Source organism: Telmatherina bonti, assembly GCF_933228915.1.
Source record: "Telmatherina bonti genome assembly, chromosome: 5".
Taxonomy (NCBI): Eukaryota; Metazoa; Chordata; class Actinopteri; order Atheriniformes; family Telmatherinidae; genus Telmatherina; species Telmatherina bonti.
The window spans coordinates 23,749,568-23,775,239 of record NC_136623.1 but is presented as its reverse complement, the minus strand read 5'-3'; the positions used below and the strand labels follow the sequence as shown (position 1 = coordinate 23,775,239).

Here is a 25,672-nt window from a genome sequence, read left to right as displayed (position 1 = left end):
ACATCTGGCTGAGCAGGATGCAATTTTCTACAACATTTATATAATTCATGGTTGTGTAAGCCTAATGAGCATAAATAATGTTGAGTCAATGACCACATGTCCTTACACTGCATCCGTTTCATGGAGACACTGTTCACATGACACTAATAAGGAATTGATCTTGCCTTTGTATCATCTTGTAGCAATCGTTCAGCTGGCAGAAATCCTCTGCTAAGGAGCGCTGTGATAACAGGAAATATGCCATTAAAACTGGGTGAAAGAATCAGAGGTCATGTTGGTATTTTAGGCAAGCGGGAGTTTCCCTTGACTCAAATCTTGCCTACAATGAAGGTTTCTACAGAGACAGTGTCAGGCAGTCCAAAACCATTTGTAGGGAATGGAGAAGCTTTATCCACTGCATGATCAGGTTAAACTACAATGACATACCATCAGAAAATCAATAAGCAAGGTTTTGTTATTGCTGAGTTATTGAAAGAAAAATTCATAACAGTTTGAGTTTAAGTTTGGACAGAGGAGTGGGTGTGCTTATTCAGTTCGTGCTAAAAAACTGGTGATAGGAACATTCAGTTCTGAGGGGTGTTTTGCTGTACTCTGGAGTTCTCCACTTGAGAGAAATGGACTTAAACCAGAACAGTCTGCAATAATGTTGAGATTAATTCACACTGCAGCAGGATAATGAGTCAGGTCACACCAGCATCAGATGTTTAAAGGGAAACATTTTACAATCTAACAGAAAACAATGGCATAATGAATTTAATGGCAGCAGCACAACAGTTGGACCAGGATGATGTTTACCAATGTGTAGTAGCTCATCTGTAACCATCCAGGAATTGGGGAGACCAGTTGCTGTGGTTTTAGGAAAGAGTTGTCCAATTACCTCATAACATTTTATTATTATCCATTATTATTTACAGCATGAGTGTGAGTTCATGTGAAAACCTTCTCAGAAAGACATGGAAAAACACTGCAATGTTCAAATCTATGATATCTTAATATCATCACCCCACCCAACATCTTGCTATGCAACTGCCCCATTCTTGTCTGGTCTGTTTAGTTTTGGACCTTCCTCAACAGATTTTCATTTTCATTATGCACCAAAAGTTTTCTTTTGGTGAAAAGCAGCTCAACTCCCACATTCTTCATTTATTTTCCAAAAGGCTCAGTCCAATTCAGGGTCGCAGGAAAGCTGGAGCCTCTCCCAGCAGTCAGCAGGCAAGAGGCAGGCTGCATCCTGGACGGGTCACCAGTCCATTGCAACACCCACATTGTTCTCATGCAAAATCATGCTGCTGTGATGGATGCAATGTATGATTTAGCACTATTTTTCTGAACTATGCAGGCCTTTCTTTGAAAGAAACAAAATCTACATGGGAGAATTTGTTGCTAAAAAAAAACTATGCACTTTTCAGCATTGATGGTGCTTTCACAAATGTGGAATCTGCCCGTGGTTTAGACAATGATGTAACTCCATATCACCACAAATGCAGGATCTTGATGCATACTCTTAAAACAAACAGAGCAAACCAAATGAGCAGATATTTCTCCTGGTTTTCTGGAATTTTTGGTGATGTTAATATACACTGTGAATGAGGAAATATTCAGGATTTTATGTTGAGGAGCATTTTTCTGAAACTCTCAATTTATAGATGCAGTTTATGGCAGACTGGTGAACTTTCATCCATCTTTATTTCTGAGAAGCTAATTTGATTTGTGCCAATTACTTTTACAGCCTTTTACTGCTGCTCCAACTTTTGAAATTAGGATTGTGCATGAAAACCCACTAATTACAAGAAGTCCTGACAGCCTCTGACAGTCTATACATTCACCTGACCACAACCCTCCTCACCACATATGGGACTCTATGAAGATTGAGATTATAAGAAGCCCTTTGGGCCATCATCTAATTTTCTGGATGGTCAGAATTTGCCCAGTCCATGCTGCCCATTATACTCATCATTAAAGCAAAAGAAAACATAGGAAAAAATAAAGCTAGAAATTTTGGAAGCATAATTTTATTGTGGAAAAAAATGCTCCTCACCAGAGGTACAGTGTTGTAGCTCTGGATTTTAAAGTGCATATTCAAACCTCTGAGCTTCTTCAATTTCCAGTGAAACAGTTAAACAAAATATCTTTATTTTGTTCATTTTGCTTTTGTACAGGTTGGAGCCTAATGTTCACAGGCCAAAAGCCACAAGTGAAGCGTACGTGGAAAGGGTTTTTAGCACATGCTCCAAAGACCATACATCAAGCACAGCATTTATCAAATATGAAATAAAAACTGATGTGGTTTTATTCCTATTTCTCCATGACTACAAGAGATGTTGGAATAAGTGACTTAATGTGAAACATTTTTAATCATGACTATGTTGTATAGTGGGAGAATTAATTGTTAATGAATGTGAAAGCATTACATTATCAAACTACAATCTTAATTTGAAGCGTCATATACAATAGATTTAATATAACAAGCGCTTGGCAGCAGCATCCAGAAACGGTCAGCAGGGGGAAGACATGCCATGAAAATAAAAGGCAAACTCCCAACAGGAAGTCCCCAAACAGACAATCAGGTGCTTCAATTAACGTTTAAAATCTGCTAAAGTGGAAAAGCCAACATATGTATGCATTTAGTTTATGACCAAATCCACCTAGACCGGCTGAAAGACTGTATGGAGAGAGGGAGCGTGATTTGTGTGCGCGTGGGCAGCTGCGGCGTCTCAGGTAAACTGGGCGTGGCTAAAAGTAGCTTTCAGGTGGATCAGTGTTCACATACCCACGACGCCATGCAAGAGGAGTCTCAAATAACTGGTTTTACTTAAACATTTGTACTTAAACACAAAGTCGTCTCGGATCTTTGGATTTTTGTCCTTAAGATGTATTCTGCCAGATATGAATACGACGTAAGTTGCAAAAGAGCTGGTAATGTCTGTCTGTCTGTCGTTCTGGTTGATATAGCCTCGGAAGCAGTGTTTTTTTTAATGTAACAAAGTCTGGTTTTGGGCCTTGGCACAAGTTTCTGCTGAAATTCAGGTGTCTGTCATGGCACGTTTCCTTTTCTCCTCAAACATATATGGACCTCACTCATCCTTGGTTGAAAGGTTTGTTTCATTGATTCTTATGCTTGTTTGGCTTTTTAAGTTTTGACCAAAGACTAACATGGAAGTTGAATGTTTTAGTTTGTCATCATGACACGTAAAGACCGTTTACATTACTAATGGAGCCTCGTCTTTAACTCTGTATTTAATTCCTGAAACAAAACAAATTCCTGGAAATGTAGCTGAGTAAGCTGTGCATGTTCATTTTACACTTGAGCATTTGTTCGTTCATTTATTTATTGATTAAACAAAATTGTCAGTGTCATTCAATGAGAAAAACTGCTGTTATCAGACTTTGTGCAAGGCTTGTACCCTCCTGACCACTGAGATGTGAAGGCGATCTCCAAATCAGTTTGACAACTGGACATCAGACGTTTTCCATTAGAAAGGGAGGGAGAGGTTTTATAGCTAATATCTTATCATTATTCTGGTTATGATTAACCAGATCATATATATATGTATGTATATATGATACATATATACATATATACATATATGTATGTATGTATGTATGTATATATATATATATGTATATATATATATATATATATATAAATAAATAAATAAAATTAAGCCTATCCCAGCAATCATTGGGCGAGAGGGAGGGTGCACCTTGGATGGGTTGCCAGTCCATCACAGGGCCACACAGAGAGACAGCCATTCATGCTCACACTCACTCCTAGGAAAAATTTAGAGTAACCAATTAATAGAACATGTATGCATGGATGGATAGAGGAAGCCAGAGTACTTGGAGAGAGCCCACACATACACTGGGAGAACATGCAAACTCCACTCAGAAACGCCACTCGGCCACTTGCACCCCAGCCAAGGCTCAAACCAGCAATGCTCTTGGTGTGATGCTACAGTGTTAACCACTACGCCACTGTGCAGCCACATATTATTATTATTATTATTATTATTATTATTGTTATTATTATTATTATTGTAAGAAGAAGAAGAAGAAGAAAATAAAAAGAAAATTATCTGCTTCTTACCAATCTCTAGATTTACTAGAGGGCACTGAACTGCTGAGACCCACAGTGGTTCATCTCCATGACCAATCTGGAGACCTGCTTCCTGTAGTTCCAAGGCCCTCTCTAACCACTAGCCCACCTTTCACTAAATACTAGGGCTGTGATGATATGCTTTTGTCCCGATTTGATTCAATTCCGATTTTTTTGGGTGCCGATTCGATTTAAATTGCGATTCTCAAAATTCTTCAATGTTGATGATTTTTGTAGATTAAAAACAGAATTTTTTTAAAAACTTCTTGTTGCTCCTAATTTTTCATGATTTCAATTAGGAAAAAACAACACAGTAGCCAGATCCTGACTCTACTGCTATAATGCCCAAGAAGACAAGTAAAAAGTTCAATAAAAACAATTAAAATGACAAAAAATTTATAGTGGATTAATTTTATTTAGTTTTTTAAAAAAATCTATTTTTTTTAACAAAAAAAAAAAAAGAAGTCGATTTTAAAATTGTGAAGAAAAAAATCCCGATTTCCGATTTTTCGATTTGATTTTCCCACCCCAACTAAATACTGTCACCTATTTATCAGATATCCCTTTTAACTTTATTTTATTTGATTATTGAAGGGAATGCTGCTCTACAATTTCTTTATTTTTCATTTTGCTGCACTTTGTAACTTAATTTAAAAATACTAAAAGAAGCTCAAACAATTATTTTCTGTCGCTTGTGACAGTAAATGATATCCATAATCATCTTTTTTTTTTTAAAACACGTCTTCTTTTAAGGCAAAAGCAGAATGCGAGTGACAAATCACAGCTTTTTCACCTTCCAGTCACACCTGTTATTTTTCCAAAGTGGAGGCAGTGGTTTGTGATTTATCTGATCGGATATATATTTCACTGTATTCATTATTTATTTATTTTTTATTTATTCAGAGGGATAGGGGGAAGGGGGGGGGGGGGCACTTTGTGTAGTGTTATATTTAAGCAGGCGCGTATGCTAAGTGATAATAGGATGTGAAAACTGTCAGAAGTGAGCTTTTGCTAACCTACAGGTCAAGTTATCCCAGAAGATGCATACATTATGTAAATGTCACTTCTTGTTATTTCGTACAGTAAATCAGTGTAGTTTCAAACTCTGGAATGCCAACAGAGGATGTGGGCGGAAGAAGAAAAACTGACAGGCAGCCAAAGGTGAACGTGTTTGTGCAAAAGGCTTCATTAAGGGTTACAAGGCTTTGGTCAGTGCTGTTCAAATTCAAAACCCCAACAACACTTAATTGAAGGCTTCATGTAAACAATGTTGCTTCTGAACAAAGGCACATATAAAATTAACAACAAGCAAAGAGTCAAGCAAAGCAGACCTACTTTCTCTGACATGCAAAAAAAGGCAGAATATTTTCAGCTTTTGTGTTCAGAGCTGTTCTCAGTTTAAGACATTTGATACAAGAGGGTGGTCAATTGTACTTTTTTGACCTTCTGCTACAGTGAATACAAGACAAATAACCCCCCCCCCCCCCCCTCCCCCATTAAAATATTTTTGAGATTTAAATCACGGTTGAAACTAAAATATCACAGTAAGTGGGAGAAGCCAGTGTCTGTTGCAAAATAACAAATAACGCTTTCCTTCTCCTACACTAGTGATCATAAATGCTAATGTAGATATATTTTGTTTTATAAGCTCTCTTTTTTGGATCTTGAAATGATTTAGACCATTTATCCCACAGAGTTTCAGTCATCCTGAAAAGTCATGCTATTGTTCAGGTTTGAAATAGCTGCTGTATGTGTAACATACTGAGAGGTGAAGGCCTGAGAACAGGATTCATATTTCTCTGGAAAGGATTTTGCAATAACTTTAAAAAGTCCTGTTTCACAACTGATCACCTGCTTCCTGCTGGAACTGATTCGGTTTCTAATATGCTCTAAAAGTTGATTTGTTTTCCAGGTAAAAGGGTATTTGAATTTAATCCAGTAACACAAAAAGGAACAAGCATCAACATTTCTTAAAGGAGTGCTATTATGGTATTTCAAGTTTTCTGAGCTTGCGTTACAGTGTTGAATCCCCATCAGGCATTTGAACGGCACTGTTATTTATCACCTAAATGCATGTTTGAGTTTGAGTTCCAGCACTCTCTCCGTTCGGTTTCCATGGCGACGAAAAACGCGTCGTTTTAGAGAGTTTTTTCTACTTCGAAATCCTTGTGACGTCCCGGGGGATAAGGTTCGGTGATTGGTTACTTTCTACTGGTTATCAAGGGCATGTACAAATACATCAGGCGGGTAGAAAACGTCAGATGAAGTTATTTCCAACGATGGCTGGTGAGTTTACCAAAGAGAGACATCTTGCTGCATTCGTTGCTGCGGGTTGCTGTTTTCCACTTCGTTTTCAGGGTCTGATTCAGGTTCCAACATGTAGGGCTGTATGCTATGTGTTGACATTGTATTTTGTTTTTTTTTTGAGTTCATATTAGCCTAATCCTTCTGTTTATGAGATGTTACAATGACGGCGAAAGCAGTTGTGGTGTGCGCTCCCAATGTAGTGCAGTGGTGGGAGGCGGGGCTTAATGCGGAAGAGTCTCAATCCACTCGTTTTGCCCGCAGGCTGATCTGACAGCTTACGGAGAGGGTCGGTTTGAAGTAAATAAAGCGATTTGTGACAATAACTCGATCAATCCCAGCCCTTCTGGTCTCAGAAATAAAAATAAATTGGCCTGAAATGCACATAATAGTTCCACTTTAACATTCCCTGGCTTGTCCTGGGATCAGTGGGTGCCATCTCTTGAAGCAAAAATGGAAATGCATTTTGTTCTGTTTTTTTTTTTTTCCATAATAAACAAATGGCTCATCTGAAAATGTTGTCTACAGACCTTTTTCCTCTGTAGGAAATATTAGTTTGTTTGTTTTTCCACACAATCTGGTCAATCCTTGATACTGGAAATTGGAATGGTGTGATTAATGTAGTGAGACTGCTCCCTGTTTATATGGTGACTCAGCAGGGGAGACGGTAAATAATTCTTTAGGCAAGGCTGAACTGCTCTGCTTTTGTGTCTCAGCCCACATTTCAAAAGCAGTTGTGCTGACATCAAGCAGCAGAAGCGTTTTAAATTTGTTTCAAGTAAAATCTCTTAACTACTAAATTATAGATTTCAAGTTGCAGGTGGACAAGCTTGTGATGAGTTTTTTCAGCTATATATAGTTTGTATTTACCTTTTTATATGCACCTTATGAGGCCTTCTAAGTGCAGTTGTTATCTACCTCATCTCTGTGCAAAATATATCTTTTGTCATGAACTGACAAGTGTATTGTTTTTATCATCAGTCTTCTGAGGTTGTGCGGTTAGGATGAGGAAGATGTAGCACTGATCTGTTTCAATCTTCCATTTAGTTCTGCTTTTACTATAAAGATATACCATGAGGCTGTAGGACTACTCTCTGATTTGCATTTCCATTAATCTCATGGCAAATGTGTGTGCGCATATGCAAAGGTCGCTAGGTTTCTCGTTGTGCAGGTGAAGTAAAACAATTTTTTTTCCAAAGTTGATAACAACTATGGTTTTAAACCTTTGCAAGTACAACAGTGACTGTTCCATTCGGTCGAACGTGGAGTGGTATGTTCAACTGCTTCAATCTTGTACTGCAGTGTTTTTATCCTACTTTTGCATACAGACATACAATTTATGGTAAAATAACATGTAAGAAAATGAATCTATTCGACAACTATTATACTTGTCACTAGATGTATTGTGTTGCCATCCTGTAAATGGCAAATATGGCATGCACCATGACCTTTGCAGGCATGTCTAAGTGAACTGTGAAGAACGTTAATGCAACTAACACATGGCTAATGTTACTTTCCCAGATTGATAAATCCATTAATATAGCTGGTATCATATCTGAAGAGTTTGGTTATATGCAGCTTTTAGCTGGTCTTGCTTCAAACAACAAAACATTTAGGTTGAAATTGTGGGGGGGGGAAGGGTGTGTGGGATTGAAAGGGTGTGTGGGAGTATGTTTGGTGAAAATAGATCATGTCTTTAAAAATAGCTGTAATTGTGTTTTCATGAGCCGTTTTTTTTTAGCTGTGCATTAGAACTGTGGTACAAGTTTTAGTGAGTATAGTCACAAATGTGGGAAGAAGATTTATGCAACCATTGCCTCAAGTATGTTGGCATACTTTTGGGCAAAAGGGTTGTTTCCTTTTTGGCATGTCCAATTAAAGGGCCTCGGCGAATCATGCACAGGTGAATTGGCACATGTTTTATGCCAGATGCCCTTCCTGAAGCAACCCTTTGCATTTATCCGGGTTTGGGACTGGCCCTCAGAACAATTGTGTCCCCCTCGGGGCTGCAGCAGTGTAGAGGTACAGGACTCAAGCTACCAATAGTCAGGTCACGAGACAAGCAGCTCTACCACCTGAGCCACTGCCACCCCAGGGCCTAAAATCTAGGTTTTAACAAAAAAAAAAAAAAAAAAAAAAAAAAAAAAAGGCTCTTGTGTAACTTTAAAAGCAAGAAACCATTCTGTCCTAGTGTTTTGTTTTTAGCAACATTAGCTGCTTTGATCAGAATGATGTTGTTTTTTTGCCTTCAGGGATTATTGAAGGTCAAAAAATAGGGCTGCGCTAGTTTCATATTTCATAATGAAAAGATTAGCAAGGTAAAGCTTTACCTATCTTTTTAATTGATGCATAAAATATGAGACCGCTACCTGCGTAAACACGAGGGCTGGCAAAACTGGTTGTATTTAGTTTATTTGCTGTTCACACCCAATTGAGACCAAGAGTTGAAGGATCAATGGTGGTTCTGCTGCTCTAAAGTGGAGCTAGCCCTGCTTGGCTGATTGCTTCACAGTGTCTAATTTGTTGAGTAAAAGGGCACCAGTATGACTAATCATATTAGTAATGTCTCTGTTATTAGTGCTTAGAAAAATGTGACAGACAACTCATGCAATACCAAAACCCAGAAACTACAGCCCTGCAATGCAATTTGGTGATCATAACAAGTTGGAATGACCGAGCTCAAGGCAAGCAGTTCAATGTGGCTATGCAGAAAGAGTCAAGATCTTTGGTCACTAAATACTGCTTCTTGTTTATTGCCTTTTTTAAAAGAAACTTAAAAAGGAAGTAAAAGTTTTGAAGATGCTTTGAAAAAGACTTTTTGTCTTTTGTTTGAGGTATACTTGTGTTTGCAGCGCTCCCACACAATCGGAGATGCAAGCTTTAAACTAGTTACAGGTGATTTGTCTGATGAATGAGCATCTGGATCCTATTTGTTTAGCATATTAGTCACTAAAGTCATCAGACAATATTTGGACAAATCAACAAAACCCTCATTTGAAACAGAAAAAATAAAAATAAGTTGAAAGATGGTTCATGAAGACAACAAAGTGAAATAAGGATGGTGAAGTAACACAGAAACTGACAACCGCTTACTGCTTTGGGGCAAACTGCTGCCACCTTATTTGTTTCAAACCACACCTCACAGCAGTGTTTCCTCCTCGTCAGACTGGTTAGACAATACTGAGGTACTTGGTGGAATCTCACTGCACTGCTGTGGGCCTGTAAAACATTAACTGTTCCACTTGGCTTGTTTCAAGGTGTTATGTTTTCTTTTTTTAAAATTCAGTGATTCATGGCTTAAAATAAATGCTATAATTAGGTGTAAAAATTGAAATGGTATGTCTTTTTTTCTATTGAAGAATAGAATGATGAAGAGTATGTAATAGTTTTATTAGGCTGTGATCAGGCTGATTGATGGAGAGGAACCCTGGGGCACTTGCTGACCCCATATCTAATGATTCCCCTCATTCTGGCCCATGATTGCTGTTACAGATTCCAATTAGAGAGCATGTGGGGAAGCCTTAGCTGGGTGGGAGTACGCCTTAATTGCTATGAGTTATCTAGACTCATGTAATTGAGCCCCCCAACTTAAGGGTAGCACATCTGACAAATTGATTTAATACCAAAGTGATTCTCCATCCCTAATGGCACTTGGGATTCTTCACTCATGGGCTACAGGCACAGAATTCATTGTGTGCTGATTACTTACTGGCCTAAGCTCTATCCCTTTCCGCCTACCCATTTGAGAGCGAACACAACAACAGACACACATATATCAAGAGATGCAGGTTCTTTTCTAAAGTATTGTACGTGTTTATTGACAGTTATTTAGTCGGCATCATGAAACTTCTGAACTCATGTAAAAAGCATGTGACCATGAAGTCGGGCTGCGCGATTGTGACCAAAATAATAATCACGATTATTTTGACCACCATGATTATTAATCCCGATCATTCATTGTGTATGGAAAAACATGTATTTTTATGTTTTATTATTGCACCACTTGTAAACAACCTACCTGGCAACTCTACATCAATGGATTTTATAATTATAAAAAAACAACAACAACAACAACAACAAAAAAAAACTCCCCTCTCACCCCTCCCATCTCCCCAGGGTAGGACTGGTGGCTGTTCATCTCTCAAGCTCGGGTTCTCTAGCATAGTTTTATTTTTGCTACTATGTTTTCAGAGTTTTAAAACTCACGACTCAAAATTAGAAAATAAAGATTTCAAAGGAAAAAAATTCAGACTGTCACAACTCAAAAGTCAAAATTTGGTGGTTAAAATTCAGTCAGAAAATCTCTTTTGAAATTGTGCAGCCCTACCATGAAGTAGCTCTGTCATTACTGCTTAACTGGTTTTTGCAAACAGATACAGACGGTCTGCCTGGACTTGTCATTCTTGGAAAGAATGCCCTGCTGTTATTATTCCTGTTGGATATTCTCTGTTTGAGATTAATTGAAAATAAACCCTGAAACATATTTCCAGTATAGTGCAAGTTGCGAGAGGGTAGATCAATTTAATACAAGTCTACAACTAAGAAGTTCAAAGTAAAGCGTGAAAAGAGGGGTAGCAGTGGCTCAGGTGGTAGAACCGGTGGGACGTAGCCTAGAGGGCAACACAAATGCTCTCTGAGGGCCGGTCCTAAGCCCAGATAAATGCAGAGTTGTCAGGAAGTGCATCTGGCGAAAAATTTGTGCCAAAGTACAACCTTGCGAGTAGGGCTTTTCGTACCAACTTGGTAGTTAGAAGACGATGATTCACTGTTGTGACCCCTTTAAGGGGGAGAAGCTGATGGGAAAACAACAATAATGAGGGGAAAAGATCATGGACTGTAATGGCCATTGGGTATTTTTGTCAAGGTCAAAAATGTTTTTAACTGCCATTTTATTGTTACAATTGCTAAAACATTTGAATTTGATGTTTTTGTTAACTTGGGAATCAATTTTGGCGAATGATGGTTTGCTTTTTTGTCATTGCATCCAAAGCACAGCACATTTTCTGTTTGTTTGCTGATTTTCTTTTCTTGTCGTTCAACATCAGAGCCACAACGGTCGCTCTGAGCGCATCGACTTCTTAACAAGCAAAGAGAAGGTATCAACACAGAAGAAGCTCGGCATCGTGATTGGCATTCTCGTGGCTGTTCTTGTCCTTGCAGCGGTTGCAGCCTTCCTGATTTGGTATTTTGTTTGTGAGTATTGACCATTTCCTCAAATTCATTGTCAACAATATATAGATGTTTTTATATATGTGAGTAAACTATATTTGAGCACAATTATCATGTGACAGACTTTCTGTGGACATCTCTGCAGAAATTTAAGTACATTCCTGAATTCAGCTGTTTGCATAGCTGGCATCTCGTACTGCCAAAACAGCCATAAGATCATAAACTGTAAAGTGGATAACTTGCAGTTGATGTAAAGGCAGAGCTTTTTGATATAAGCTTGTGAGAGTAGCATGTTTGGACTTTGTAATTTCCCATTAGTGTTCGACAGCTCTAACAGTTTTCTTTAATAATGCATAGGAGAAAAATGCCATGAATCCATGGCAGTTTTCTTGTCATTTACATGCCCAGCGCCAGATAGTCTTCTGAAGTCTTGATAAACACCCTCTTGATTCAGCTGGCTGTTTTAATTGCTCTGAGAGCAAAACTATGTTCACAGTGGGAGATTGCTCTATAGAGCTGATGACTGAGCTTCAAGGCCTGTTAAAAAGTTCCTTCTTTCATCAGGGGCAACCATCTCATAGCATTTTGTTGATCAAACACTTTGATCTCTTATCTGCCTCTCTTCTCCAAGTTGAAAAGAATGATGAAGAAGCCACCATTGGAAAACACCGCAGCAAATCAGAACAGTTGTTCAGTGGACATATGAAGCTGCAAAATGTGCTATATGACCAAATGCTAGAGAACACCCAGAGTGGAGAATTCAAGGATTTATCTGGTAAATTGGAGGCAATTGTAAGTATGACACCTTCTTTTTTCTGCAGTATACATTTCCACTGACTTTTCAGAGCTGACTACATTATGTTCACCTCTCCAGTTAAGGAGTTGCTGTGAAAGTGCTGCTTAAATCTGTCCCTCCCAGTGCACAGAGACTGCTTTTGGCACATTCTAGTGGGCTGAAAAAAACACATGCTGTGGATTCTCTTAGCATTTCCCTCAACATATTTGATGTTTGTAGCACCACCTAACATGCTGATTGTAAAAAGCCTTTTCTGAAACCCTTTCGGTACACATTTCAGAGAAAAATATGACACATTTGTGAGTGTTGGGTGAGTTTGCAAAGACAGTTGTGGAAAGATTATCATCTAATAGATTTTTAAAGCTTGAGGTTTGCATAAAACGTTATAAAAATCACAGCTTTTTAAATAATTTTACATGGAGGGTATTTTTTCTAATCATATATGCTTAAGAGTTTGGCTCTAGTAAACAGTCAGTTAGGACTCAAACTTTACTATTACTTTCAGCGTTTATCACTAATTAAATACTCCCATCCTCATGCAGATGTTACTTTAAGCGGGATGTAGTCAGGACTTAAGTGCTGACTTTATCCTTAAATGTCCTTAAAACTACAAGACATGAAATTTGCCGAGGCTCTACTTTGTAAGTCTACATAGTATGACTAGAACCCAGTTTTCCCATTAACATGCAAATTAAGAGGTGTATACACTGCTGAAATCTTTCACATATTCTGCTCAGTAAAAATACTGTTTTTTTTTTTTTCTTCCCTTCTACACAGCTGGGGGAACTGTACCAGACGGATCCACTGTTTGCAAAATACTATACAGGATCGACAATTACTGCATTTAGGTATTGATAAAATCTTAAAGCTGTACAACTTTTTAAAAAATCTTTGAACAATCACTTTCAATACACATTGAAAGCTAAATGAGAATAACAATGTTTTATTAAGGTACAAAACTTTGTTGCACCTACTGCTGAGGGTTGAAAGTTTTAAGACTTGCTTTTCTGATCATTTCCAATGGAGTGAAATACTGTATGACTCACTGCAGTTGGCAGTAACAGTAAATCACCTCTGTTCACTCCTTGTGTAATAGTACAGCATTGCACTGCATGGAGCAGAGCAGCCACATCTGATCCAGTTCATTTGTGCAGCACTTTATGGTAAAATGAATGTGCTTAGAAAAAAAAAACAATTTTAAGTTTATGTATTATAACATGTTTAGCAAAATGACATAGTTTTTCTTAACATCTAAAAAGCTGCACATCTCTGTTATTATAATTTTTACACTTTGTATTTGAAATCTTGCGAGAAAAGGTGTGAGATGTAGAGAACAGGACTGTAGTGCCTGAAGGAACCATGAACTAATTTTAAAATCTATGTTCCGAGGACACTTTTACTTGATAATCTTCCGGGTGTTTGGGGATGGATTATATCTGGCATTTCAACAATGTCAGAGTCGGCCAAGACATTTATGGTTTTGGAAATGTTAAGATCAGTTTTTAAAATCAGTTCTTTGTTTTAATGGTAAATGTTGGAAAAAAAAAAAAAAGGTTGATACTGCATTTCTTCTGTCAGTATTGTGAATGCAGCAAATTTGAGTAAATATACATCTCTGTTGTTTCAGTCCCATATGGCACTTTTAAAAACATTGTTATAAGGTTATTTATCCTTCACTCTATTTTGAAATGTACTATATAAACAGTGACAATGAAAAGTCTCTGTTTTGTCCAGGATTTCTTATATTTTAGTTTTGGAATGTGTTCTTTTGCAGGTTTTACGGTGACTGACTTTCCTCAGTATATGTTGTATTGTCTAATCAGAGATCCCAGTGGAAGCCTATTTAAATGATATGGTAGATGGCGATTTATGACAGTTTTAATAACTTTATCTTAGCAAGATTGCAGCATCTGCAGTATTTTACTCCCAAAGTTAATTCAGTTTGACTTAAGTGATTTAGAATAATCTTAAAGAAATCTCCCATGTATGTATGTATATATATATATATATATATATATATATATATATATATATATATATATACTCTCTCTCAAATAATTAATAATTGATGGTCTTCCGTAAAAGGTTCATTTATGTGCTTCTATCTATTTCTTGTCTCTGCTTATACCAGCGAAGGTGTGATAGTCTATTTCTGGTCCCAGTTTGAAATTCCACCCAGCGACCTGGAGATCGTGCCAATTTTCTCAGAAGAGCGGCTATTGGATGCACTGGAAGGTGGCATTAATAATCGGCGCAAGTCATTGAAGAGCAGTGATATCCAAATCATTGACGTCACTGCCTCACGTAGGTATCAGGAGCAGCAGGTGGATGGGGGTCATACTGTGGGGAAATAGATGGGAAGTACTGAATGCTGCCGCAGCTGATCCCAGCATGCAATTCTGCAATCAGAATTGTGAATGTAGATCTGAAAAACCTTCTTGTCATGTCCTATCAGCATTGCTTTTCTGTTTGCTTTCTCTTCATATTGAAGTGGCTCGCTCTGAGTTGTGCTGATAAGATGATAACAGATAAGCCAGACCTCTCAGCTTGTGCTGCATCTGAGATTGCACATTTTATGCTGTTTGGATCCTCTAATGATATTAACTGGGCCCTGGCCTGCCTTGAGACAGCCATTTTTCTTCCTTCTGTCTGCTCAGCATTCGCATTGCATTTGTCGACATCCTGGCCACCGGCCAAACGCTCACCCTGTGACTCAGTGGTTTTGGTCCTCTTTAAAATGATTTCTGTGGGTATGATTTGATGTTGCTGTCCCAGATAGTTAGACAGAGATGTATGAGTTGCTGCTGTAGGGCAAGGTGAGATGGAGCAGATAGAGCTGCACACCATCACCAGTTGCCTTAACCGCAGGGAAATGGAACAGAAAATGTGCAGCCCCAATATTTTAGGCTCATGCATCAAATTCTATCAGCCTCGCAACTTTTGTGACCCACTCTTACCTTTCCTCTCGTTTCCTTGTCTCCCCATTCCCATGTCTGTGTCACCAGTCACAGATGCTCGCATGGCCAGGCAACCCGGAGCTGGTGAGTGCAGTATGTCCCATTTCAATCACTCGTAGCTATAATTTTCCAGCTGGCTAGATACTCACTTTTCAGTCTGTAACGAACGACTGGCCTGACCTGTACTGTACATGTGCTGCTCTTGTCAGAAATTAAGGTCCCAGTTTCAAGCTAAAATGTTTTTCTTCAACACTGTCTGGTGATTTATAACCTTGACTTCAATTACATCACATTACTTTTCTAGCTTGTGTATTATTTGCTCTTTAAAACAAACTTTACACAAACATGGTTTTAAATAAAAACAGACCTCTATAAACAGACCAACTGGGAGATATAGATTTACTAATTCTGCATGGTCCTGATAACTACTTTTTCTAATTTGTGGTGTTTGTTATCAGAAGACTGTTTCTACACTCTGGAAGCTGTTGAGACCGCACAAAGCTTCACATCCCCGGGATACCCTGAACACTATCCCTCAAAGACTCGGTGCCAGTGGCAAATCCGAGCCTCAGAGAATAACTCTATATCTGTCAGTTTCCCCCTTTTCCACATTGAAGATGATTGCACCGATGACTTTGTGTCAATCTTTGACTCTTTGAGTCCTGACTTCTCTCAGGCCATCACAACGTAAGTAGACCTGGGAATATCCATTGTTTAGGAATCATGTTGGTCCTCATACAAAAAGAGCCATGGTAAACTGTCATTCACCAGCTAAATGTTCTGCAGCTTTTACTGCACTAAGACTGACGAGAGGAGGCTCATTGTGTGCTAGTATATGAAATTTTGACAGACAACATTCCCATTTTTGTCTTAAACTTTCTTAGCAGGTTTTGTTTGATAGGCTTCAACCAGCGTTTATTCTCCCTGGGAGATCAGAGAGAGATTCCCAAAAGACAACCACAAGGAATCACTTTGTATTAGACTGAAATGTTGCAAAGGGATCCTGGAATAAGAGCTGCTTTTTATGTGGGAGGAACATGCTCCACTTGATTCTTTTTTTTATTGGATTTATGATTACAGCTTTTTTCCCCCTCTTTGGCCTCTGAAGCCTTTAGCACAGTGTTCCTTTTTATTGTCAGCTTTTCAGACCTCAGCGAGATTGAGTTGGCTGAAAAAGACCTCTCCTTTCAGAGCTATGAAAGGTGCCAACTTGAATCCGACTACACCACTGTGTGTAATTGCCCTTTGTCTGTGGGGGATGGGATATTTTACTGAAACTGCAGGCTCCTAAATGCAACATCAGTTGTAGCTGCGGGCAATTTTAAACTCAGAAATCATTGCCAAACAAATATGTTACCAAGTGATGCATAAGATTTTTATACTGCTACTGAGTGATCAGCTTTATCCAAGGTGACATGGGGTTTATGAGAGCCATAATATAATACTCTATAATGACATTATTTAGCTGGAGGTAGATGTATTGCTGCTTTTGCAGCGTCATTCACACCTTCATAGCTCTGCCGCCAACAGTGCTGAAACTTTTTTGGTAATGTACATAATGTTTGACTCTGAATTTACTTCGAAGCAATTTCTACTTACTATTGGCACTTTTTTTTATGTATTTCTGTTTTACTCACAGCTTATTCATTTATTTCCTTTCAAATTTGTAGTAGAGAGTATTTTTCTTCTTTTTCCTGTGATATTAGTTTGCTGTGTTGAGGACCCTCTTCGTCCTGATTAAATAGTCATGGCTGTGTTTGAATTCCCCTTAGTTTTGTACATTCTAATGAAAATTAAATGCAATTTTATTAATAAAACATTTTGCAGCTGATTCAGTTCTGTTTGCTGAAACTCATTTGGGAATTCTTTCCTGATTCCAAAAGTTTCTGATATCTTCCCTTTTTCTTGACTACTCTTAATAGGAAATGTGGTCAAAGGCCTCCTTCCAGTCCTTTAGAGGTGGTGTCATCTGGCAACATCATGCTGATCACCTTTATTACAGACAGTGAGGTTCAGAAACCTGGTTTTGATGCCATGTTTAGAACCATCCCAAGGACCGAAGGTAGTAGATCCTGTCCATAGTGCTCCATTGTTTATCTAGATTATTTTGGTATAACTTATGCTGTAGTCCACTGGTAATGATATGCAATGCACTAATGGGAATTTTTCATATATCCATTCAGTCGAAAAGTGTGGTGGTACTCTCTCTGAAAACAAAGGAAATTTTACTTCACCACGTCACCCCAGCTTCTATCCACCTGCTATAGACTGCGAGTGGACAATCAAGGTTTGCAACTCTTCTCTTCCTCCCTCCCTGCCTCTGTCGTGGCCCCTCCACCCTCTTCCTCTTCCAGCATCATTAGCCTGCCACCAGAGGAATGCTGAGACAGCACTATAGAAGCCAAACTGTTCAGTACCTCTTCTATCTTCACCTGTCAGACTGCTCCTGCTGCTGCAGCTATAGCTCTGCAGCGTTTTGTGTGTTGGGGTTGTTTGTGTGTGTGTGTGTGTGGGTGTGTGGGTGTGTGGGTGGGTGGGTGGTGGGTGCATGTGCACACCCACATTGTCGCATGCTGCAGCGTGAACATTTACATGTACATGTGTTTAGGTGTTCACCTGTTCTTCTGTCATATACTTTAGGTTAGTGAGGGGAAAAGGATACGGCTGGATTTCAAGCTGTTCCTCCTGAAGGAGCCAGGAGTGGACGTCCGTGTGTGTCACAAAGACTATGTGGAAATTATGGGAACCAAGTAAGACTTGATTTCCATGTCTGTAACTGTATGGGAGTAAAGAGTATTGGTTTAAAAAGAGCATGAAGTGTGAAATTGTAAACCTAAAAAAGCTAATGGATATCTGGAAGGATACTCATAATGTAAAAAGCCTTAAAAAACATGAGCTCTCACAAAAACAATTTAGGTCTTTATTTAAGTGGTTAAATTAGTTTACTTTCTTTTGAGACTTGGACTTTACATTAACTTAAGCTCGTCTATATTGCAAAGTTTAGTCTTTTAATGAAACTGGAGTTATCAGTTTTAGTAAGTTCTTCAATCTTTATTTTAAATGTTTGTTTGAATTTGCTTTTAACTTCGGTCTTTATCCCAGGTACTGTGGAGAAGTGCCCTCTTTGTCTTTGACCAGTCCCAACAACGTCGTAAATGTGTTGTTTCATTCCGATGAGTCCTACACGGACAAAGGCTTCATCGCAGCGTACACTGCCTATGATCCAGCTGACCGTGAGTTAAATCCTGTTTTGCTCGGATAGCACAGCAGTTTGCAAGATGGTGAAATGTTACAGCATGACAGTGACACTCTTGGCCTGCTGTTAGAGTACGCAGGGGGAGTAACTGTGTCATCTGAAAGACAGAAAGATGTTAGCTGACTGACAGTCAAATAGCTGTTTTGTTATACAAGCTTGGAAACTGCAGCGATAAAGTTCAAGAACAAGACTAATCAGCGGAGGGCTTGTTTATTGGGCCTATTTTATTTGCGGCTGTCAGACGGGAGCACATAGCTTTTAATGCCCTCTGCTCTTTATGTCATCTCCCAGTTTGACCAAAATGGATTTATAATTGCCCTTATAGGCAAGTTGATGGATGTTGTAACCATGCTGTCATTCCCTCTTGCTCAATTTGTCATTACTGCCTTTCTTTCCCTTTTTCCTCTTTTCCCTTTTTCTGTCTTGTCTGAGCAGCTTGCCCTGACATGTTTGCCTGTAAATCTGGCATTTGCATCTCAAATTCATTGAAGTGCGATGGCTGGAATGACTGTGGCGATATGAGCGATGAGAGGCAGTGCAGTAAGTTTCCCCTTGACCCTACTTGTCTAAAATCCTGCGTGTTCTTCTGATGTCTTTAGAATAACAGTTTGTCATTTATATATATATATATATATATATATGTATATATATATATATATATATAAAATCTGTCTTATTTCTTGCTGACAGTTAGATGCATGTTAAACATAGCTAGGGGTCACTTGCGTCAGCTTAGCAAAGTGACTGAAAACAAGGAAAAAACACTTAACTCACATCTGTTGAGCGATAATAAAATCTAAGGTGTATAAAAATTGTCATGTACTTTTTATAAGTGAGTTCATACCTTATCCTCAGTGTGAAGCTGGAGGAAATAACTAGTGCTTTGTTATATTTTGATTAGCTATACAGAACATTTTAAGTAGTGACCTGGAGTAACAAGGTAGATTTTATTTCTGTAAGACCAAGCTTGGTTTGCTGGTTCCAGCTTAGTTTCAAATGCTGTGGAAGGAAAAGGAAGCAACACCCCAGTCCCCACCCCCCTGCACTCTTTCCCATTTATCTCATGCTGTTTATTAAAGCGAATGTATTGTCCATCACATCTTCAGATCCCTCATGTGCATGTTATTTGTGTTGCTTCAGAGTGTGATGATGATCAGTTTTCATGTGAAAGTGGTATGTGCATCCCAAAGCTCTGGATGTGTGATCATGTCAATGACTGTGGAGATGGGAGCGATGAGAAACAATGTGGTAAGTATTCCCATTTTTTTTAAACACTCTCCAGAACCTGTTTAATAGTATGCTAATTGAGCTAACATTAAAGACAAATCACCAATAATGTTATGGTCACTGACCCCTGCGACGTGTACAGTCATCATTTCATCAGTAATTGAGTTTGTTTGAAGCAGTGCCCAAGATGCTCGGCAACCATCCAGATGCTTAATCTTATGTAGTACATGCAAGAAGAATTAAGCCTTACCTACTAGTGGTGCAAAGCTAACGTCTCTCTGAAGTGAACTGGATTGCCTTCCTGCTCAGGTTACTTTTATTTTGTTACAAATTCATAACCAGCATAATTTGTTGCCTCCAGGTTGTGACACAGATGAGTGGCACTGTGGGGATGGGGTTTGCTTGCCCAAGGATGTTGTGTGCAACAATAAAATGGACTGTGAAGATGGAAGTGATGAGGCGTCATGCAAAACCTGTAAGTGACGGTGCTTACTCTTAAGTAGTTGCTGCCAAATTAAAAAGCCTTCCCAAAAGCCTTACTGTATTTACTATTGGAGCACTTTAAAACAACATGGCTGACCAAGGTGCTGTATAATTAAAAAAACACACACACACACACACACAAAGGACACAAGCATAACTCTAAAAACTGATGTAACCAATTGAAAACAAATCAAAGTGGTTACTAAAAAAAAATGTTTCACTTTGCCCTGTTTTTGTCTCTCTGATATCTTCCTCCTGCACTTCAGTCTTCATCATTTTCACTCTCATTCACTCTCCCAGTCACAGAGGGCAAGATTGCATTTCCTTTTTATTCTCACTTCTGCGAATAAAGAGGGATATTAGGCCTTAATTCCAGTCAATACACCCAATCAATGCAGTCTGCTCCTCAATCACAGTACATTGTGCATTCTTGCCTCACTGTAAAGCCTTGCTGATTGCATAGTATTTTACTGCTTAAATATAGTCACACGAACAAGAAAGTACAACCTTCTTTATTTCAAAGGTTTTTATAACGAGACATAATAAAGACTGGAAGCACTCAGAGCACAGACCTCTGGTACGCCATTGTCATTTTGTTTTTTGCTTTTTTTTTAACCATCAGTTGTTGTAGTTGTTTAGCAAGAGATAATTTTGCCATTAAAACTTGCATAATTTCATGGGCAAGTGCAAACCTATGTCACCATTCGATGGTCATGTTGGTACTTTTTACACCTATGTAATCATATATCCATATGTAATTATATTATCTACATGTTTTAAACAGTAATATCAGAATATTTACTCACTAGTCACAAAATGATCCAAACAATATGTTCTATATTTTGAAGGAGTCCAAGGTGCACAATCATCTGTTTTTTCCGTAGTTAAAAGAACAATCTCTTTGTCTGTGGGACGACTGTTAGACATGGTGGTGGAAGGGTGATGATTTGGGTTTGTTGAGCAGTCGTAGAGCCCAGACACATTGCAGTCATAAAATTGACAATGAATTCCTGAGGCAATGTGTCTGACAGCCAAAGCATGGATGAAATCACGTCATGCCACAGAACGCTGATCCCAAACACAGCAGCAAAGCTACAGAATGTCTAAAATTGTGTGTTGAAATTAGCCTGTGTCCAGAACTCAACTTGTTGTTGGGCTTTGGCAAAATGTTGTCATAGTTGGGCATAAAAGAATGTTGTAAACCTCAGATTTGGCTAAAGTTTTTCATAAAAAAGTGAAAGGCTGATAAAGTTGCACAATGTTGGAGCGAAAGTAAAAAGTAATATTAAAAATGAATTATTTTATTGTAGTTCTGAAAGCATGTATTTGATAAAATGTACAAAATGAGTTGAAAACAGGTTTGGGTTTAGGCTTCCAGCTGAGGAACACAGAATTACTGTGATGCTGTTGATGAGGCTTAATTAGCTAAATTTAAGCCAGAAATGTTGGAAATGACAGTTTTTCACTGTTTTGATTCTGTGCAATTCAGATTCTTTTCCAGTCTTGTAAACAAAGAACTGGTCTCATGGCGTTTGAAGGACTAGTTGCTCGACTGATTTTAAAACAATTTTATTGAAGTCGAAGACAAACTGAGTGCCTCTTCATATGTAAACTATGAATTTGTGTCATTGCTGCTATAAGCTGCTAATCATAGTTGATTTCTTTTGTTTCCTTCATTTAAAAAAAAAAAAAAAAAAAAAAAGTATTTTGGCTTTGCCTTAAATGAATGATGACAGAGCGGTAATATGTGAGGGGCTATTATTATATAAGTTTATAAAAAATTTTTTTTTATTTTAAGACCTGCAGGGACTGGATGATTTCTTTTTGTAATCAAGTCCTTATCCAAACAACATCAGCACTGAAATAAAGTATACCTTATTTTTCTCAACTCTGTTTTAACTTAATGACCCATCTCTACCCAACTGCAGCTCCAGATATGTGCTCTGACTTCAGCTTCAAATGCAGTAACAAACAATGTGTCAACAAGGTGAATGCTGAATGTGACCGAGTAGACGACTGTTCTGATGGATCAGATGAAGTTGGCTGTGGTGAGTAATGTCTTTATACCGCTTCTCCTACAAAGTTGAGCTTTTTTTAATGGCGAAAAGTGGATCTAATTTTGTCAATGTCATTCAAACTAGATTATAGAAGCTAGGTTGAGCTGTGTGAAAAAGAGCCTCAGGCCTCAACTGCTTATTTATTTCATTCTCCTTTTGAAAGTAGCTCTTTCCATCTCTGAAGTTTTTATTTATCCCCCATATCATTTAAGCCTCAGGGTGTCTATTTATTTACTTTTAAGAAAATTATTAGATAAAATGCCACTATACCTTTCAAACGCCTTTAGCTGCATTCACTGCAGATACTATTTGTTTGTGATGTAATTTAAGATATTTATCTGTAGTTTATTACCTTGCATTTTCCTTTCATTCTCCTGTCTTTTCATTAATTTTCTGTTTAATTACAGAATGTGGTACCAGGCCATACAAGATGAATCGCATTGTAGGAGGGCAGAACGCTGATCTTGGAGAGTGGCCATGGCAGGTCAGCCTTCACTTCAAGACTTCTGGGCATTCTTGTGGTGCCTCAATCATCTCTAAAACATGGCTCCTTTCTGCCGCCCACTGCTTTGTCACCATCTCTCCAGAGTGAGTCACAGATCCTTGCCACTTACAGACACGTAAAAGAATAAAATGTGTAAAACATTGCCTTTCTTTTTATTCATGTATTTATTTTTTTGGTCCCAGTATTGAATGTTCTTATGTTTGCTCAGTATACAAAATCCAAACTCTGCACAACAGAGAAGTGTGCATACATACGTTGCAGTTTATGGAAAAAAATATTGCCATGCATACACATTTGCAAAAAGCAGAAACCAATTAATTCTGTTATACCGATGGTTAATATGCCTCTTATTCTGTGTTCATCAGAGTGCCCTGTTGGTGGTGCACTAAGCATGCTGTTCAACCCGAGCTGTCTTTATCATGATTAAGCAGGGAGCTGTCTTCAGATTTACAGTTGGTGTGCAAAATGTTTGTCTCCAAAGGCATATGTAGTAAATGAAAGGTTGATTAGCAGGAATATTTTTGCTCAGCTCCCTTTTTTCATAGAACTTATGAGTCTGGATATGCTAAGATTTGATGCTTATGATTCTTTTGAGTAGATATCGGCACTACTAAAACAAGTGTAAATTTCCTTCAAAGCGAGTTCAAATGGAGAGTAAACTGATGTGTGAACCCACTTTTAGCGGCACAAGCACAGTGCCATTGGACTGCTTCATCGGTAGCAAAAATGATAGTTGATCCCGGTTTGAGATTTTCTACTATTGTACTCTGGTTTCTGCAAGAAAAGTCTTTACACTTGATGATGTTTAAGTTCCCACATTTTGTTGAGTAACTATATCCATGAGATATGCAATTTTAGTAAAACACACTTGGCACAGTTACTGATTGCCCTCTAACAAGAACAAATATTTTGTTACCTGCAATCCCATAAAATGCACAAGCACTCATCCACACAACATGTATTATGGTGGAGTTTTGATGCACTTTAACCTCATTACTATTCTACTAATGTTATGATTTTTTTTTATATGTGTAAATATAATTTTGACAGTGTCTGTGCAGTGAAAACCTTATGCATTTCTCATCTTGAATTCAGATTGGGAACCAATACTCAATCATCTGTATGCTAAGGATAATAACAATTTGATACTCATTTCTTTTAATGTTACATTTGCTGATTTTCTGGTTTATTTCTTGTTGAACCTCTTGACTGACTAAACAACAAGACACAAGTATTAATCTTAAGTGCAGCACAAATTGCAGAGTTGTTCACTTGGCACGTTAGATTATACACATAATCACCTGTACTGGTTCTTTGTTGTGAGAGTAAAACCTCTGCTCCATGATTTGGTGCTCCCCAGACACGCTGTGGCATCCAACTGGCAAGCCTACAGCGGCATGCAGAGCCAGTTTAGGATGGATGGTGAGCTGCGTAAAGTGAAGAGGATAGTTTCTCACCAAGATTACAATGATCTCACCAAAGACTACGATATTGCATTGCTGGAGCTGAGAGAGCCACTGGAGTTCACCAACACCATCCAACCCATCTGCCTTCCCTCATCCTCCCACGTCTTCCCCGCAGGCATGACCTGCTGGATCACAGGCTGGGGTCTACTTCGAGAAGCAGGTATTTGCCATAAATGGTGGCAATTCTTGTCAGTTTAAAAAAAAAAAAAAAATCTGCAACTAATTATCATTATTATAACAGCTTTTAATGAGTGAAATGTTATTCCTCAGTTATTGGTATTATGTTGTTCCTTGTAGGCTATCCAACTCATCTGAATTATGACGCCGCACTCCTCCCCCATCCTTCTTACACCGATCTATTCATCTGTGTCCTTCATCTTCTTCCTCCTCCTGCCAGTTTCTTCCCTTCATCTCCTTCTCATTTCATCTCATCTTCTTCCTCTGCTTTAATGTCCCTCCCATTTTTTTAAAAATCTCTTCCATCATGACATACTTCTCTGCTGTTCTATCCTGCCTCCTTTTTCTCTCATCTTGTTCGAATCTGTCTTTTTCACTTAAGCCTGCTTCTATATCCATAAATCAACACAGGCGTCAGCTCTCCTGGGAAGTCTCTTAAACCTTCATTAGCGAACACTAACCCAGCCCATTAACACCTTTGATGTTCAGGATGAACACAGAGGTCATGTGGCAGAGTACTGACCCCTTTGTCCTGCTCCTGCAGGTCAGAAGGCAATGATCCTGCAGAAGGCTTCAGTGAAAATCATCAATGACACAGTGTGCGACACAGTCACTAACAACCAAGTCACTTCCAGGATGCTCTGCAGTGGAATCTTGGCTGGAGGAGTTGATGCCTGCCAGGTGAGATTGTGCCAAGAATAGGAAAAAAAATGACAATGGGGCAGTTTCTGCACTCTAGTTATTGTGCTGCCACATCTTAACCCAAACTAATAACCCTTTTCTCCAGGGAGACTCTGGAGGTCCCCTGTCGTGTTTCGAGGAGGGTGGTGGGAAGTGGTTCCAGGCCGGTATAGTGAGCTGGGGCGAGGGCTGTGCTCGTCGGAACAAGCCTGGGATCTACTCGCGCGTCACCAAGCTGAGAGATTGGATCAAAGAGCACGCAAAGATTTGATGATGCGAGGAGCGGGGAGGGATGCAGAGAGGGGAACATCAGAGGGCTAAAAATAATGGAGACAGAACATTTTAGTCTGATTCAGGACAAGTCTCTCAGAGATTTATTCATTTAGCAGCAGGCTGAGAAGGCTGTTCCATGGGACCCAGCTTCTCACATGAATGACTTTAAGCACTATGTTGGGTTACCAAGACCTACAGGAGCTCCTTCACTCCACACGTACACTA

At 38.7% G+C, this 25,672-nt stretch overlaps 1 protein-coding gene across 1 annotated transcript; it reads left to right on the top strand.

Moving 5' to 3' along the window:
- Positions 1–2,870: 2,870 nt before the first annotated feature.
- st14 (ST14 transmembrane serine protease matriptase) lies at positions 2,871–25,445 on the top strand (the record flags this gene model as incomplete). The annotated part of the gene is made up of 19 exons (XM_079241117.1): positions 2,871–2,897; positions 11,446–11,593; positions 12,201–12,361; positions 13,143–13,213; positions 14,497–14,669; positions 15,371–15,406; positions 15,781–16,009; positions 17,245–17,384; positions 17,506–17,609; positions 17,963–18,072; positions 18,425–18,555; positions 19,014–19,118; positions 19,719–19,826; positions 20,167–20,280; positions 22,217–22,336; positions 22,753–22,933; positions 24,211–24,476; positions 25,038–25,174; positions 25,281–25,445. The coding sequence occupies 19 exons, from the start codon at positions 2,871–2,873 to the stop codon at positions 25,443–25,445; spliced, it is 2,526 nt and encodes an 841-aa protein (XP_079097243.1).
- Positions 25,446–25,672: the final 227 nt, after the last annotated feature.